Source organism: Bactrocera dorsalis, chromosome 4 (assembly GCF_023373825.1).
Source record: "Bactrocera dorsalis isolate Fly_Bdor chromosome 4, ASM2337382v1, whole genome shotgun sequence".
In the NCBI taxonomy this organism is placed as follows: domain Eukaryota; kingdom Metazoa; phylum Arthropoda; class Insecta; order Diptera; family Tephritidae; genus Bactrocera; species Bactrocera dorsalis.
The window spans coordinates 68982896-68998327 of NC_064306.1; the positions used below are offsets into that span (position 1 = coordinate 68982896).

The 15432-nt window shown below is 35.1% G+C and overlaps 3 protein-coding genes and 1 long non-coding RNA gene across 6 annotated transcripts; 2 read left to right on the forward strand and 2 right to left on the reverse strand.

Moving 5' to 3' along the window:
* The first annotated feature begins 48 nt into the window (after positions 1-48).
* LOC105225909 (nuclear pore complex protein Nup160 homolog) lies at positions 49-5669 on the forward strand. Its single transcript, XM_011204587.4, has 15 exons — positions 49-473; positions 538-643; positions 709-1275; positions 1341-1525; positions 1612-2024; positions 2091-2766; positions 2820-2925; positions 2986-3171; positions 3224-3451; positions 3518-3636; positions 3697-4329; positions 4400-4927; positions 4995-5158; positions 5223-5456; positions 5522-5669. The coding sequence occupies exons 1-15, from the start codon at positions 389-391 to the stop codon at positions 5648-5650; spliced, it is 4359 nt and encodes a 1452-aa protein (XP_011202889.2). The 5' UTR covers positions 49-388; the 3' UTR covers positions 5651-5669.
* Positions 5670-5728: 59 nt separating this feature from the next.
* On the reverse strand, positions 5729-7159 carry LOC105225910 (replication factor C subunit 3). Its single transcript, XM_049455744.1, has 3 exons — positions 7023-7159; positions 6823-6937; positions 5729-6756 (listed from the first exon to the last, which is right to left on the reverse strand). Exons 2-3 carry the CDS (start codon positions 6880-6882, stop codon positions 5746-5748), a joined length of 1071 nt encoding a protein of 356 aa, XP_049311701.1. The 5' UTR covers positions 6883-6937; positions 7023-7159; the 3' UTR covers positions 5729-5745.
* On the forward strand, positions 7154-8820 carry LOC125778394 (uncharacterized). Of its 3 annotated transcripts, none has more exons than XR_007422680.1 (3): positions 7154-7276; positions 8325-8411; positions 8475-8820. It is a non-coding gene; the product is annotated as an uncharacterized LOC125778394 (long non-coding RNA). The 3 variants fall into 3 exon arrangements; XR_007422681.1 differs by having other exon boundaries at positions 7267-7399; XR_007422679.1 differs by lacking the exon at positions 7154-7276 and adding an exon at positions 7530-7663.
* A 734-nt stretch (positions 8821-9554) lies between these two features.
* LOC105225905 (probable serine/threonine-protein kinase tsuA) lies at positions 9555-14218 on the reverse strand. The gene is made up of 6 exons (XM_011204579.4): positions 13880-14218; positions 13465-13814; positions 12445-13384; positions 11926-12389; positions 11368-11585; positions 9555-11297 (listed from the first exon to the last, which is right to left on the reverse strand). Exons 1-6 carry the CDS (start codon positions 13889-13891, stop codon positions 11086-11088), a joined length of 2196 nt encoding a protein of 731 aa, XP_011202881.2. The 5' UTR covers positions 13892-14218; the 3' UTR covers positions 9555-11085.
* Positions 14219-15432: the final 1214 nt, after the last annotated feature.

The window sequence follows — 15432 nt, forward strand, 5'->3', positions numbered from 1 at the left end:
TTGTTACCAGTCTTCAAAATTAATGACCAAAATTAAATTTTTAACCACATATCAAGCGAATTCGAATTACAATCAAGTATACAAGGAAATTTTAAAGATTCATGGCAGTTTTCATTCTCAAATTACTGTTTCACATATTAGTGCTTTTTATTTCTGCGGTTAAATTAATAATTTAAAATCGTTATAAATCAGCTGTTGTAAGTTGCTTTCTTGCGGAGAACGTAAATTACGTTCTCTGTTACTTGTTAACGAACTGCATTATCGATGCTATATTGTGTGAGGTTATATTGGTATTAGGAATACAAATCATACCGCGGTTCATTCCATAAGTAATTGAAGTAAATAAATTTGTGTTTATTTGTTAAAATTTTCAACTACTGATAAAAGAATGGATGGTCCAAGTTTATTTTATCGAGAAGTTTTACCAGACACTTCGTGTCAAGAAGATTGGACCGAGATTCAATTGAATACTGGTAAGAGAACTAGTTAAATATCAAACATGCACTTTTTTGTACGTCCTTTTACATATATCCCTAGGCGCGACACAGAGCACTCTACAAGATATAAAAGTTGTGGAAAAGGCAGGCGGATATTGCTACCGAAATGTGCAACTAAATCACAATCGGAATCGTTTCATTTATTGGTACTATTGAAACATAAACAATTGTGATGTTACTATTATTTATAATTATACATACCTCACCATAGGCACACATACCAAGATGTTCTTGAACTATCGGAGGTTTGTTTGGATTTCACTTTGTATAAAAACAATGTTAGGTACAAATTTTCCGACACTCCTGTTTTAAATGTTGCAATAAGCGAGCAAGATCGGTTTGTCACTATATTAGTGACAACAGTTTGTAGTTTACATCATATAAAATTCCCACATCCAGATACTTTGGCGGATGGTGGAGCCAGCAGTGTCAGTTTAAAAAGCGCATCGAACAATTTTCAATCGACCACTGGTGGAGTTTCAATAGATTTCAAAGATTCGCAAACATTTTCAATATTTCACGAAGCTAACAACTCTTCTGTGCGTGATCCGAGCAGCTTCTATGTTATTGATACACAAAATGCCGCATCAAGTGCAGTACCTCACGCTGCGACCAGTTTTTTATCGCCCAGTGGAGAAGAGGCATACTTTGCTTTAGCGTGTCAATCTGAGCTTATGTTGTACATAATGAATTGCGAAAATGGTTCTACGACATCTCAGGCCTTGAAGGAAAATAACATAATGCCTCGTCTGTTCTCAAATTTGAAAAACGCCCTCACGTAAGTTGTTAAAAAATAATAACTTGAGAAATAAAACTATTAGTTTTAATTGCATTTGTTTACAGAGGTAAAAGTGACGTTTCGGACGCTAACCATGCCAATTCAGTCGTGTTCAATTATTTCAATGGACAAATATATTTATTGGCTTTGTACCGTGACGATCAGTTGCGGGTGTGGTCAACGAATAATTTTCAATGTATCAGTTCCATTGATTGTATACGCGAAAACAATAAACAACGAACACAAGGGCGTAAGTTTAACAATGAAATCCAATCAAAAATTAAAACATTTTGAACAAAATTTTGATGTATTACTTCACAATTTTAACTTTTTCAGCTCAAAGCAATGTTCTACGTAAAATAAACGACACCTCAGTGTGTGCGTTTTTATCTCATGCTAACCGATCGGAATTTGTATGCATAGATATTCACGAAGATGCTGGGTCGTCATCGGGATTGAGCTTAAGCTATCGTAAAAATATCCCTGCACCCCTACTAGATTTAGCCGATTTTGCGATAGCAGAGAGCAGAATTTGGGCACTATGGACGAATGCAGAAGGTGAATTTAGTATCTCAAATTACCCGCTAATGCGTGGCCTCGGCATGAGTTGGTCGTCTGTAGCGATGGAACCACCACCAGACCGATATCTCATAGGAAATGATCATAGCATGGACCCGCGTGAAGCATATTGCAATTATATATTTCAACTAGGCACTTTCGAAAGAGAAGTCATTGCTAAAGCATTATTTGTGAGCGTTTTTTTTTGCAATTCATGCAGCATAACTTAATAATTAACTAATTGCATTTTCTTGTAGATGTTTCGACGTACGAATCTGCGTTTCGAGTCAAAACATTGCACACTGCCAGTACTGAAAGATCAAGTTTGTCAAGCTGTCGAAGATGAAATACAAAATGAAGTCAAAGAGTTCGACGTCACTGATGAGGATTACTTGGAAATAGCGACGCGTCAATGGGAACGTTTCTATTCATGTTGCGAACAATACCACTTGAAATCCTGTCAACCCTGCGGTCTCTTTGTGCTCGAATCCATCGATGGAGTATGTTTGGTGAAAAAGAACAACTTTTCACTATTGCGTCCTTGCGATACATTAGAACATCTTATGCTTGCGGCTGAAGATCTCGACACAAGCACAATTGTATCAACCTACTTTGCAGACAATGAAAGAGTAGGTGAAGACCTAGTTACTTTGGTGTCCATTGTAGCTCAGCTGGAGCGCTGGCTGCCAGATGAAGTCAAATTGGACGTGGATAAACGTCTTTACCGCTTAGAAATGCCAAATGTATTCATTGCAAAATTGAGCGATGAAATTTTAGCAGGAGACCCTGATAGTGAAATACTGCCAGGCAGTTTCCTAGTATGGATTAGACAAAAATTGCAGTCCATTAATGACATGCGAATGGCAATGATGCTGCTACTTGATAGTCTACGAATGGATAATGGCAATCCGGCCGGAATGCAAACCAACATCGGTAAGAATCACAATTATTTGGGAAATTTTTATTTAATCAATATTTTTTTAAAGGTTTAACGCAATCGTCGCAATTTGTTAACTCAGTGGGAGTGCTTTTTGGCAGCCATTTGGGTTTGTCAGTGTTATCGGAAACAGTACGCCAAATAACTGCAGTAAAGTAGGTGGTGTAAACGTGGAGTTTGTTCAGTTAAATATATTTTTTTGTTATTATTTCTAGATTTTCAATTTGTCGCAACCTACTTATACTGCAACAAATACTAATCGACACTTATTCGCTTAGCGTTGATTTGTTGGAAACCGTAAGGTCCCATTTTATACCCGACATAACAATTTTCTTACAATCGTACTTCGTAATGGGTTGGATATCACAGACGCCTGTGAATATCAGCGCAGCTGCTTCATTGTAACTATATATTTGTGTATTTTATTACTATTACTCAGAAATGTTTTTACAGAGAAAGCTCCATTCAACGCTTGAATCTGCTGCAACTGGCAAATGGCTCCGGTCGGATATATACAAATGGTGGTAAATACCATGTATCTCCTTTGCTACGTGTCTTCCTCAATGCTAAGGGATTGTATACAGCTGGAGCACTGTACGCAGAAAATTTCAAGGACAGCGAGAACGTTCCTACTTGGTCCAATACATTGCTGCCGCTAACTACAATTGTGAGCCAGTTAATGTATGCTCGAATTTTCTTACCATTTTCAGCATATGTACATTTGTTTATTATTTTTTTCATTTACAGTTGGCCGGTTTCGTTTAATTTTGTATTTGGTGAATGGTTGTTTGGGACTTGTCAGCACATTGCCATACAGGATTATGTACGATTGCTCAGCAATTGGTGTGAATGGAATATTTGCTCACGTATGTTAATTAATTCACACATAATTATCATTTATTACGATGTTTTTTTTTTACCTCTAGGACAATTTATACTAGCCGTGTCTTTGTTGGATTGTGGAGAAACATATAAGGCCTACGACCTTTTCCTGCAATCCGCTAAAGGTGTCCTGCGAGAGCAGTTCTTGATTGACAAAATCCTTAAGGGCACCGCTCTAGCTAAACATTGCGAGAATCTCACTGCGATGAGTGAAGATGGTGGTGGTGGTGATAATTTAGATAATAACATAAATAACCAGGTCATCACGCAGTACTATTTGAAAGTGATACAACTGCTTGAGCAGCATAACGCATTGGATCACATTATTTCTATGGCGCAAGTAGCAATTGGATTGCTGGACAAATCCGATCCTCAGTTGCCGATGTTTCAGTCGATTGTGTTCAATAATCACTTACGTTTGGAACACTATGAGGAGGCTTACCATTCGCTTATCTACAATGCGGAGCTATCGCGACGCAAGGATTGTTTACGACAGCTGGTCGTGACGTTATTTAATCGCAAGAGACTTGATCTTTTAATGCACTTCCCATATGTTGGATTGCATGAAGAGTTTGAAAATATTGTCGAATCACGTGCACGCTCACTAGTAATTGATCAAAATGAGGTCTATGACTTTCTGTATGCCTTTCATGTGAACAATGGAAATATGAGAAAAGGTCTGCAAACAATTTATGAATAATTTACGTAGCGGCACTTTGAAAATGTCTTTTTTTTTTTTGTATACAGCTTCTGCCATCATGTATGAACAGGCAATGCGTTTTCAGTTGGAAAGCGATACGGTAGAATCCATGGAGAAACGCTGTTCAGCACTTTTAGTTTGCATCAATTCGTTGCATCTTATTGATCGTCGGTATCGTTGGATTGCGAAACCTGTAATTGGCGTGGATGACATACCTCCACCGAGTGCAGTTAACGATGCCGAGCCAATGGACAATAAATCAGATGAAGAGTGCGGTCGTGAGCAAGTGGTGGTATTAGAAATAAAGGATATAAAACGAGAATTACTTCAGACAGAAGCATTAGTGCGGCTTGCTGATCACCGCAAAGACGTACAGACCTTCATCAATGCAGGACCACAAGAGTTGGCGATTATCTTATCTGGCTGTGGTCTATATACCGATGCATTGAAACTGGTAAACGGTTTTGAGATATCACCACTTCCCATATTCGACAGTTTAACTTCTGCGTGCGTTCGCATTGACGATGAAGGTGCCAATGAAACATGGGCGTGGTTACAAGAAAATGACTTGGCTGGTAAAGCGATGCCATTTTTTATACTATACTATTATTTTATGAACCAATGTATATTTCTGTTATTTAGACTTGCCTCACCGCAACAAGCCCGCCGACATGGCCTGGTCACTACTACAAAAATTAGTTTACGACAATGAATTGGAAAATTCGACACGTATACGCAAATCTGTGGTTAATAAGCTTTTAAGCTTGAACGCTTTCGTACCACAATGGCTGTACAATGACTACAAAGTACGTATTGTTTTGAAAATTGTATTTTATAATAGTAACATGCTCACAAATTTCGTTTTTATAGCTGGCAAATTGCAGAGAACTATTGTATTTATTTGTAAAACACAATCGCTTGCTTGAAGCTGCGGAACTAGCACAGGAAATGATTAACGCAATGTTAGGAGCCGGCAGTGAGTACTTCAGTTTTAAGCATGCTATCGCAGTTACAAATCCAGAAATGTGTTTGCCTGTCAACACCCTTGATCTTTTATTGCATGGATTGAGACTAAACGCTGATTCAGATATAGAGTATAAACAGGTGCGCAGACAAAATGTTTATTATGTATTTCATGCGAATATTAATATTTGTAATCAAATTTGTAGGTTCTCACTGAATTGGAAGACGTTGTGCAGAACTACATTGATACAGCACAACGTACAGCAGAGGACAAAATTCAAATGGCATTTCAGGAAGAATATTCAAAACATGTGCGTCAGCAAGCTGCGGCTTAAATTCTCTATTTATAATCAGCTTTTGTAAAGATTCCGTTTTTTTTTATTATCTAAAACAATAGTTAAACAAATAAATTTTTCAAATTTTCACAAAACTAAAAATCGTCCATCATCATCGACTCGGAAATGAATTTCTTATAAATGTTCATAAATTGAGCGACAAACGCCTCCAAATGAAAAATATGTTTTGAACCGTTTTGCATTCGGTGCTCGTATAGGGTCGCATACTCCAATGTCTTCGCCTTAATTGACATATCGCAATTCCTCACGAGTTGCTCTACTAGTCCACGGAAAATCATGTCCGGCGGCACACCTTGTGCAAGCAACTCATACAAACGATCGCGTATTTTCTCTAATTTTGCGGGGGTTTGTTCCGTCACTATTTGGTTAGCTGTTTCACGTAAGTACACTTGCCAGTCTAGTTCAACAATGTCCTGTTGCCCAGTAAATGGATACTGCTGTACCTTACATGCTTCCAGCATCAACAATGCACGACGCAAATTATGTTCACTTTTATCCACAATACGTGCTGCCAACTCGGCCGGCAATGTCAAACCTTCACGTTTACAAGTTAGTTGAAGTACCGATGTTATTTCTTCTTCGTTGGGCGCTGCTACACGTATACCCAAGCAACGTGATCTTATTGCTGGTATAACACGGGAAGTAGAGTTTACGGACAGTATTATTCGGCACGTAGCAACATATTTTTCCATTGTACGACGAAGCGCATGTTGAGCATCTTTGGTCAGTTCATCTACTTCGGAGAGTACAATCACTTTAAATTCACGCTGCCCTGATGCATCGATTTGATGTGTTTGAGCCACTTGCTTGATAAGGTCGATAACCACAACGCGATCATAAATGCCCGCATCAGATGGATTGACCTCTAGATGATAATTACTTCCAACTGTCATCACCTCCACTTTTCTATTGGATGGTGTGGTAAAAGTCATTGTTTCGTTGCGCAGTCTCTCAACGCCGGCACCATATAATTCGCGCAGCAAACACATAATTCGTGTCTTCTTACCAGCACCGGAGGGACCATAAAACATTAAATGTGGAAAATCTCCTTGTTGACAAAGATTTCGCAAATTTTCAGCCTGCACCTGTGGGATGAATATTATGAAAACCAACGTGATTAACAGGTTAAAATTATAATATGCACAAGTTACTTTGTGATAATCTAATTTGGATAATTCACGCGGACGATGTTTATCAACCCAGAGAGCCATTTTTGTACTTGCACTTGCACTTATTTATTATTAAATTAATTTCAAAATTTAAAACCTATTCATATGTTAGAGCAAAAATAAGAATTTGTTGGTTCAATTCTTGATTCATTTGTATGTAAATATAACACAAAATTATTCACCGGCTTGCGCGCGCTTCAGATTTCATCGATATACATATAGTTGCATTTGTACCATCGATTAAATTGTACTACATAATCGATTACTAATCACTTCCAAACCTAGAATAATCATCACGGTAGAGGTACCTTGTACCATGATAATCATTCTTGCTAACAAACTATAACATCTGACAGTTAAATCAAATATTATTTATACTTCTCCGAAATGTTTTCTTTCATTCTTAAATATAAAAATAAAGAATGCTTTAAAGACGGTAACAGTTTTTTATTTACATACATATTTCCCATATTTCATATATCGCTATATATAAACAAGACATTTTTTATTGATATTTTTAAATTAATTTTAATAAGTAAACGAAAATCCAAGGATCCAGGTAATACTTTTAATAGAACGTTTCAATGTATTTATTTGCTCGAACATACTATCGAACAACGCTTATGCCTCTTTAAACGGGTTTTAGCTTTGAAAATTTTTCGGCAATGGTTACATTGGAAGCCTTCCTTTTTATCTGATTTATTAGCGTGTTCAATCTGATCTTCAAGGTATTTTGAATCCTGATTTTTGATTTTTGGAAGTGACCTTGGTGTTATGCTAATTGTAGGCAGCGCTTTGAAGAGGATTTGATGACTTCCACCAGGTATGCTTAAATCTGTAACATCTGTTGATTCATTACATTGTTTCCTTAAGCAATGTTCTGTTGAACTGGGCTGGGGAAAACCCTTCTGTTCCACAGACTCAACTTCTAAATTTTTATCTGTGCCCTGTTTACTCAAATGATTGTTATTAGCTGGTCCCATTAAATGTAAATGTTATTCTCCTTCCGATGTATTTCCAATGTTACTTTGTTGCTGATTCGAAGTTTTGTTTAATTGTTTAAATGATTGCTTAGCTGTATAGTGGAATTGTAGAAATTCGTCAATTTTTTTACAGCATTCTTGACAAATACTATTTGGCCAATGCTCTGTCCCAGTACGTATTTTCAATTTGTTGTATTCATGCAACCATCGTTTCACTTTCTTATTATTTAAATGTAAGGAATCGCTAGTTTCATTCATTTGACATAAGCAGGTACTGCAGAAGTGTTGTAAATTCTTCAATGTCTTCAATGGAAAGTCCTCCTCGAATAGTAGCTCAGACAAAGCAGTCGAACAATCTAATGCAGTTTCACAAAAATTGTCGAAAGCCCTTAATTTATTATAACAATTTTGACAAACTTGCTTTGAATACTCGTTTATATAGTTAATAACAATTCCAGTTTTCTTATGATAAGTTTTAGCCAAATCTTTATTCCATTGTAGGTTTTGTAAGGATTTGCTATTTTGTACGGTCGTGTTTGGCGGAAGTTCTTGAAGACAGGCAAAGCAGCAATATTGCATTGTAACCACGTCAGTATGCATTAATAAATACTAAATAAATGTTATTAATTTTCTTCAAACACGATATTATAGACTATGACACCCTTTGTAAATATCAATATCCTTTGACATGTCTGTAAGGATGCCACTAAATACTATTCAACTACTAATTTGAGGATTGATGCCAGATGTAATTTATGAATTCAAATATCAACTAATAAATGTAATCAAAGTGATTATATTTAACGAAATTCCATTTCCTGTTTGTACTTACACAAATAAGGTACTCAAAATTATAGTTTAAGCGATAAATTGTTTTATTGAATATTTGGAAAGCGATACAATATATTTTAACATTATTGAATGCATAGTAGTGACACCTTTTTATAAAGTAATAACTGTAAGTATGTGTTTAAACATAAGTAGAGTTTTGTATTAGCCACATAAAACTAAAATATAAAAATGCAAACTTATTTATAACAGTCAAAATATTGTAATACTGTATGTGATCATATAAATATATATTTGTATATTGTAAATGTATTGTATAATTATAATTCTTTATATATTCTTTCATATAACAGAGTCTTTGTGAATAAACATCGTTGCAAAAACAGAAATAATTTCTGTACTAAATCAGTTTACTTAAAAGTGTAAAATTATTCGACTTATATTAGTACTAACAATACAACCTCTTGAAACGTTATAAAATTAGGGTTTATGCATACCTAATTCTGTCATAAAATATATAAATTGCATCATGTTTTAGGTACCCATTGAGAAATTTGGGCCAATATAACGCTGGGTTTTAATTTAAAATAAAAAAATAAAATTGTGCACGTGTTCTGCGAATATATGTGTACCTACATACGTATATGCATATTTTATGTAATAATATTATTGCTTTATATATTATTTTTTTAACACTTTTATTGCAAATTAATACAGGTAAAGCAAAATTTATTTAATTTCGCATCTATGTATGTCTGCATAATAATTAATGACAACAAAATTATTGTAATGATATGGTTAGGGTTTTAATGAATTTGTGACACTTGTTAGTTAATGAAATAAACATTTTTAATGCGTTTGTAAAAGATATTTCTAAAAGTAATGTTATTATATAACAAAATAACAAAAGTAATTTGTTTATGTTATAAGTAAAAACATGTATGTATATGTTGGTAATAAGACAAAATATAAAATATAGAATTTCATGTATCACAGTTTTCGCCAAAAATTTCTTTCTTACTTACCACTGAATTTATAAAAAAGAAACAAAACATGATCCGTACTGGCATTTGAATGTAATAAGCTTAGGAAATGTTACGTTATTAAAACAATAAAAAAGAACAGGGACACTTAACATATTTTGTTAGAACACACATACAATATATATACGTGTATTAATAAAAACTTAGACGAGCTCAGTCGGTTTTAAATTTTAAAACATGGCACTTACAAATATAATGCAGAAAAAACTGAAAACGTTTATTTCACAACTCTTCATATAATAAGTTTAATTAATATTGTGCACTAGTTAGCGCCATTACGTAATTTCATTTTGATTAATTATTGCAAGCCGTTTATACTATGTGGAAGTGAATTACTGAACATATACTCTGGGCATACGTATATATAGTACATATGTTTGTATGTATTTATATATATTATTATGTATGTACGTATTTCGATTTAATCTACTTCTATCAACATTTATATTGGAATTGCACATGTGCCTATTTTACGGTTTTAAAAACCTTTGCGCATTTTTTGTTTAAAATATTAAATGCGTTTGACACTACAGCTCATTGGCACAAAAGCTTAGTTTAGAAAGTCTTTGCCAATATCTAATTACTTGATTCTCAAATTTATAACGTGATTAGTATTCTTTGTTAAAAGCAAAATGTATAAGTATTAAACTCCTTTCTAAACCAGATATCGTCAAAAAATTTGTTATGAAATATGCCTGAGAATAGTGCATAACGTTCATTTTTATGGAATTAAGTGTTATCTTATGCAACTAAAGACAGCTTGAGCTAAATCAATTGTGCACTTAATCTAACATCTAAATATGCATAAACTTTTAGGTTTTATTTATTTATCCTTTTTTTTTTGCTAAAACTACTGTGAATTAATATCGGACTTTTTAAGTAGAACGATTTTTAAATGCCCTCTAATTTAAAACTTTTAAACGCTTCTATCAAGCTTGAGTTGAGATATGATATCAAACAGGGTTAATACTAATAAAACATTCTCTACACCAACCATATTCCATTTTCTATTAGTACCAAGTCTCTTAATGTTTCAGTCTTGTTCTTGGCTTGCGAGTTTTAATTAGTATTGTTAAAACAATTTAAAAACACGAACGAACAGAAAATAGTACGGTTCGTTGTGTCTAACTTGATGAGATATTGTTGGGTGAGAAAAGGAACAACAAGTTTCATGATTTATGAATTTCTGAAATAATATTTTCCAGCGCAGCAAAAAAAAAACACACACATCTTCTAAGAGTAACTCTTTTAGAAGATTGGGAGAAAAATTTGTACATAAAAATGTGCAATTGCTTGTTTTTTATCAATCCAGTTTATGGAACCGTCTCTCTTTTGAACGACGTGGAGTAAAACACAAAAGACTTTAAATTTAAATTAACAAAACTAAAAAATAGAAATAGAATGAGAAAAAGGAAATATTTTGCTTACATTCAGTTGGTCAAATTTTCCACTCTATTAGTCACCATTAAACCAGCACCTACTCCACCCATTATGCTGTTACTCGTACTACCTACAGAACCGTTATTCGCAGTTATTAAACCAGTGTTACCTTCACTTTCACTTTTCCACGAGGACACCGGGATGTGTGGTGCTGGCAAGCAATTACGCAAGGTTTGTACAATCTGTATTGTATCCAATAGTGCTAGAATGTAAAAATATATATTTTGGGCATATGTATGTTTAAATATTTGAAATGAAAATTAGGTTTTTACTTTTCTGTAAGCTCTCGCTTTGTTTGCCGTATGGTTTACACATAGACGGACGTATATAGGTTTTCATGCGCGCCATATTTCTCATTAGCTCAGTGAAAATACGCACTATTTTATCTTGGCCCACTGGTAAAGGTTCGCGATTATTATCCGGTACAGTCCATGCGCCATTATGCAATGCCAGCAAGTCTTTGTTCGATTCAATAGATTCCAAATTAGAACTGTAAATATTTTTTCAAAAAAATATTTGTTGTTTTATGTAGCAAATACCAATCTGGAGATTATATACCAAAAATATTTATAAATAACTTTTAACTATAGATTGTAAATAGAAATAGGGTTTTCAGATGAAATAACAGTATATCAGTGGTGCGCAAGCGAAAAAATAATATAGTCCGTTTCCCCCTGATGGTTGACGATTTTGCAGGATTCCACAAAACTATATTGAAAATGTTTTATGCTACTAGAATAACAATATTCATTACTTAAAGTAAATAACGCTTTTGACTCTGATGTATTTCTGCTTAACGTGTTTCACAAATTTTGAAATATCGTACTCACCGCAAAAGTTCTACATTTTTCTGAACAATTTGTTCAGCGGAGTGCGATGAAGATGATGACGAAGAATGACTGGAGTGCGCACTAGGCGATTGTGATGGAGGCGGCAATTGATGACTATGGTGAGAATTGTTGCTGCTGACATTGCCACTTACACCAATGATGTTGTTGTTACTTGTGTTGTTAACAGGAATGTGTCCCGCACTACTTGCGCTGCTATTGCTGCCTCCACTGTTGTTCATGCTACCAACCGTTGATGGCAAAACGGAGGCTCCACTTAAAGTACCGCCACAGTTTCCAATGCCAGTAGTACTATTACTGTTATTACCACTTCCGGTCATACTGCTATTACTGCTGTTAAGGGCATTACTACCGCTTATCGGTGCACCACATGCAGCAGTCGAAGATGATGGCAACATAGGAGATCCTCCAGCTGCCTGTGCGGCTGCAGCAGCGATAGCGGCAACCTACAGGTTGAATATATTATAATAAATCCACATTTGTATATTCACATTATCTTACCCTAAAATCACTAATGCCCTGCATTTGTAAATTGGCAGCTGCTGCAGCCACAGCCATTGGATCGAAATGTTTTGGGTCTAATTGTTGTAGCACACGTTGTTTCTCCAAAGCACTCAAGTTATTGAATTTTTCCAAACTTTGCTGAGCTAATGCCCGACTCTGTTGTTGCTGTAAAAGTGCCGCTGTCAGTTGCTGCTGTTGTTGTTGTTGAGCAACAGCCGCCGCTTGTGCCTGTTGCTGTTGTTGTTTAGCGGCGGCAGCAGCAGCTGCAGCAGCAGCGGCTTGTTGTTGCTGTTGATGGTGGGCTGCTGCTGCAGCAGCTGCACTAAGCTGCGACAATTGTGATTGTATACTGTTTTGTTGTTGCTTTGTAAGCATTTGAAGTTGAGTGGGGACCGGCACCTTTCCAGTTGAGTGTGATGTTGTGGAGCTTTTCGTTAAGTCGACTTCTCCGCCTGCACTAACAGAACCACCAGATGAACCAGTAATATTACTATTGCCTCCACTTGAGGATGAGGACCCCGCAGAAGAGACACCGCTGTTTGTGGATCCAGGAACCATGGGGTGAGGCGGTGGTGGGGGTAGGTGTGGCAAATGTTGTAGGAAATCTGCGTGATTTACGCCTGCGAATTGTTGATCCATAAATGGCAACGGTGACATACCAAGATGATTCTTATAATAACGGCAAGCCGGACTAGGACAAGACTGAACAACTTCTATTATAAATTCCTTTTCCATGCCAAAATTTTCACGACCGATTGTATAAGATTCAATCACTGCACGCACAGTAGCCTCAACACTCAAATGCAGTCCATGTGGACCAGACATGTGTTTTAGCATCACTGCGTTGGCGAAATGTTCAAATGGAAGGACAATTTTGCCATTTTCTCGCAATATTAAACGCCCTTGTGTGTCCAAAGTTAAACGATTAGCCAGAACTCTAAAATAAGGAAAAAATTTGAGTATTAAAAATTTTAAGGGCTTGCATATAGGAGAAATATATTATTATTAACTACATACTGCAAATAGGCAGCGCTAGGTAACATGGCATTATCTTTGAGATCCGTAAAACATTGCAATAATTCAGCACTTGGGTTCCATCCTTTGTTTTGCAAGTAGAGCTGCAATAGCATGTATAACTTTTCTGTTACGTATCCAACACCAGGAATACCGGTACTTCCGCCAGTCTGTATTTCATTATGTGATACTGCCGCACCCATTCCATGTCCACCACCACTACTACCAGCGCTGCCTGATCCACCGCCCCCACCGCCAAGACCCACACCACCTGGCCCTTTTGATAGCGCTGCCTTCATTGTTTCCGACAGATCCAGTTTATAATTTTCAGGATAAAAATTTTTTACGTGATCCTAAAAATTAGTTATGCATATATAGCGTATAGCAATTTGTGTTCCACTATTTGCCAAAAACTTACCATATTATTCATTTCTGTAGTTTTGCTGCTAAACTGCTAAATTTATAACTAGAAAACACTAAAATACAATTTCGCACACAGCACTGTTTTTATTTATGTTTTTCAATTAACGGTAATAGGTTTTTTGATATGCTTTGCTAATAAGAAAAAATTTCAGTTTTTTCTTACAAGAAAAATTGAACCTGCTTGAAAAATTCCTATCGGATCTACTTTCAACTTTTTCATATTCCTTTCAGGATTTCGCTTTTGAACAATATTCGCGAATTTGCATGCATAAGAAGTTCAAAAAAAATCCTTTCCATTTAGTTTTGTTTATTCTCTGCAGTTTCGTAATTTCCAGGGTTGCATTCGTAAAAATATTAGTATTGCGTAATGTATGCCTCAAAGCTTTTCCTTTTGACAGAGAATTGAATAATTCACGCTCTCTGCTTTTGAGTAAGTTAAAACTGAACATTTTATGAATATTTATTTTTATTTAATATTTGAGTATTACTTTATAATTTTCTGAAAGTGAAAAATAATTTATTTTGTATGGCTGTTAATCACACATCGATTAAAAATGTTATCGTTTTATTATATACCCCTGCACATGTAATACTCGTGATGTAAACAATTACAAAAATGTGGGAATACCATCATTGCTGAAAATTTATAACGTTTCTTTCATGATTCAATTATAGAAGGTTGTTTCGGTATGGATCGTGCTTCCTGTTATGAAAGAAATACTTGTATCCATAATGCAAAAATTAATGGTTTTTTGTCTTTCTCTGTTTACATTTTAATGTTTTTATGTAGTTTACAATCTATTCGTATTCAGTTATTACTTAAAAACGCTATTTATTGGTTGAAAATTATGAAAAATTTATTTTCGAATCATAAAATCAAAACTAGGAAAATAAAACGCCTGATTTTGACATTATATATCCAATTACTTTTGACAAATTGTTGTTTTTGGGCTATCGACAGAATCAATTATGTATATATGTAAGATCATGGTTTTTGTTTTTTTATAAAAAATCGTTCTTCCTTTTAAGAGATTATTACGTAACTATTTGGGATAGACCGTATTATGCGCTCTTTTCCGCCCATTTTTTTAAATATAATGAAGACTAGGAAATCTTACAAAAGATTTATTATTATTAAAATATACTGTTTTACTGTATTGTAGTTTTAACTTTTGTTTAAACTCAAAAATTAATTTTATTTTAAAGGAGCATAATTAAAAACACATCAATTGAAAAATTCGGAGAATTCTGCAATGACTTCTTCACATTCTTTGAGAATTGCTTCTTGTAGGCCATAGATGTTATGTTGTGTTTGCGGATAACACGTTCCATTTCTGCCCACAAGTGCTCAATCGGATTAAAGTCTGTGGGTTGAGGGGGCGTTCCTAAAACTTTTTGGGTGTTGTACAATATCCCCAGCTTTGTATTGTGAGCTCGTACGTATATGTGTCTAATTGTTGTCCTTTTGAAATTTATAACGACTGTAAAGCCCAGATTCATTCGAGCTAAATCTTAAATTAACTTTAAATATTTGAATATATTGCCAGT

What these genes read in the sequence shown, in the direction of transcription:
- LOC105225909 (XM_011204587.4), top strand. Translation starts at nt 389, where the DNA reads ATGGATGGTCCAAGTTTATTTTATCGAGAAGTTTTACCAGACACTTCG. An exon ending in CGGAATGCAAACCAACATCG is followed by an intron (nt 2,767 to 2,819) that starts GTAAGAATCACA and finishes ATTTTTTTAAAG; the next exon opens with GTTTAACGCAATCGTCGCAA. An exon ending in CAATGGAAATATGAGAAAAG is followed by an intron (nt 4,330 to 4,399) that starts GTCTGCAAACAA and finishes TTTTGTATACAG; the next exon opens with CTTCTGCCATCATGTATGAA.
- LOC105225910 (XM_049455744.1), bottom strand. Translation starts at nt 6,882, where the DNA reads ATGGCTCTCTGGGTTGATAAACATCGTCCGCGTGAATTATCCAAATTA. An exon ending in CCAAATTAGATTATCACAAA is followed by an intron (nt 6,757 to 6,822) that starts GTAACTTGTGCA and finishes TTCATCCCACAG; the next exon opens with GTGCAGGCTGAAAATTTGCG.
- LOC105225905 (XM_011204579.4), bottom strand. An exon ending in CCTAGCGCTGCCTATTTGCA is followed by an intron (nt 13,385 to 13,464) that starts GTATGTAGTTAA and finishes TCCTTATTTTAG; the next exon opens with AGTTCTGGCTAATCGTTTAA. An exon ending in AGGGCATTAGTGATTTTAGG is followed by an intron (nt 12,390 to 12,444) that starts GTAAGATAATGT and finishes TTCAACCTGTAG; the next exon opens with GTTGCCGCTATCGCTGCTGC.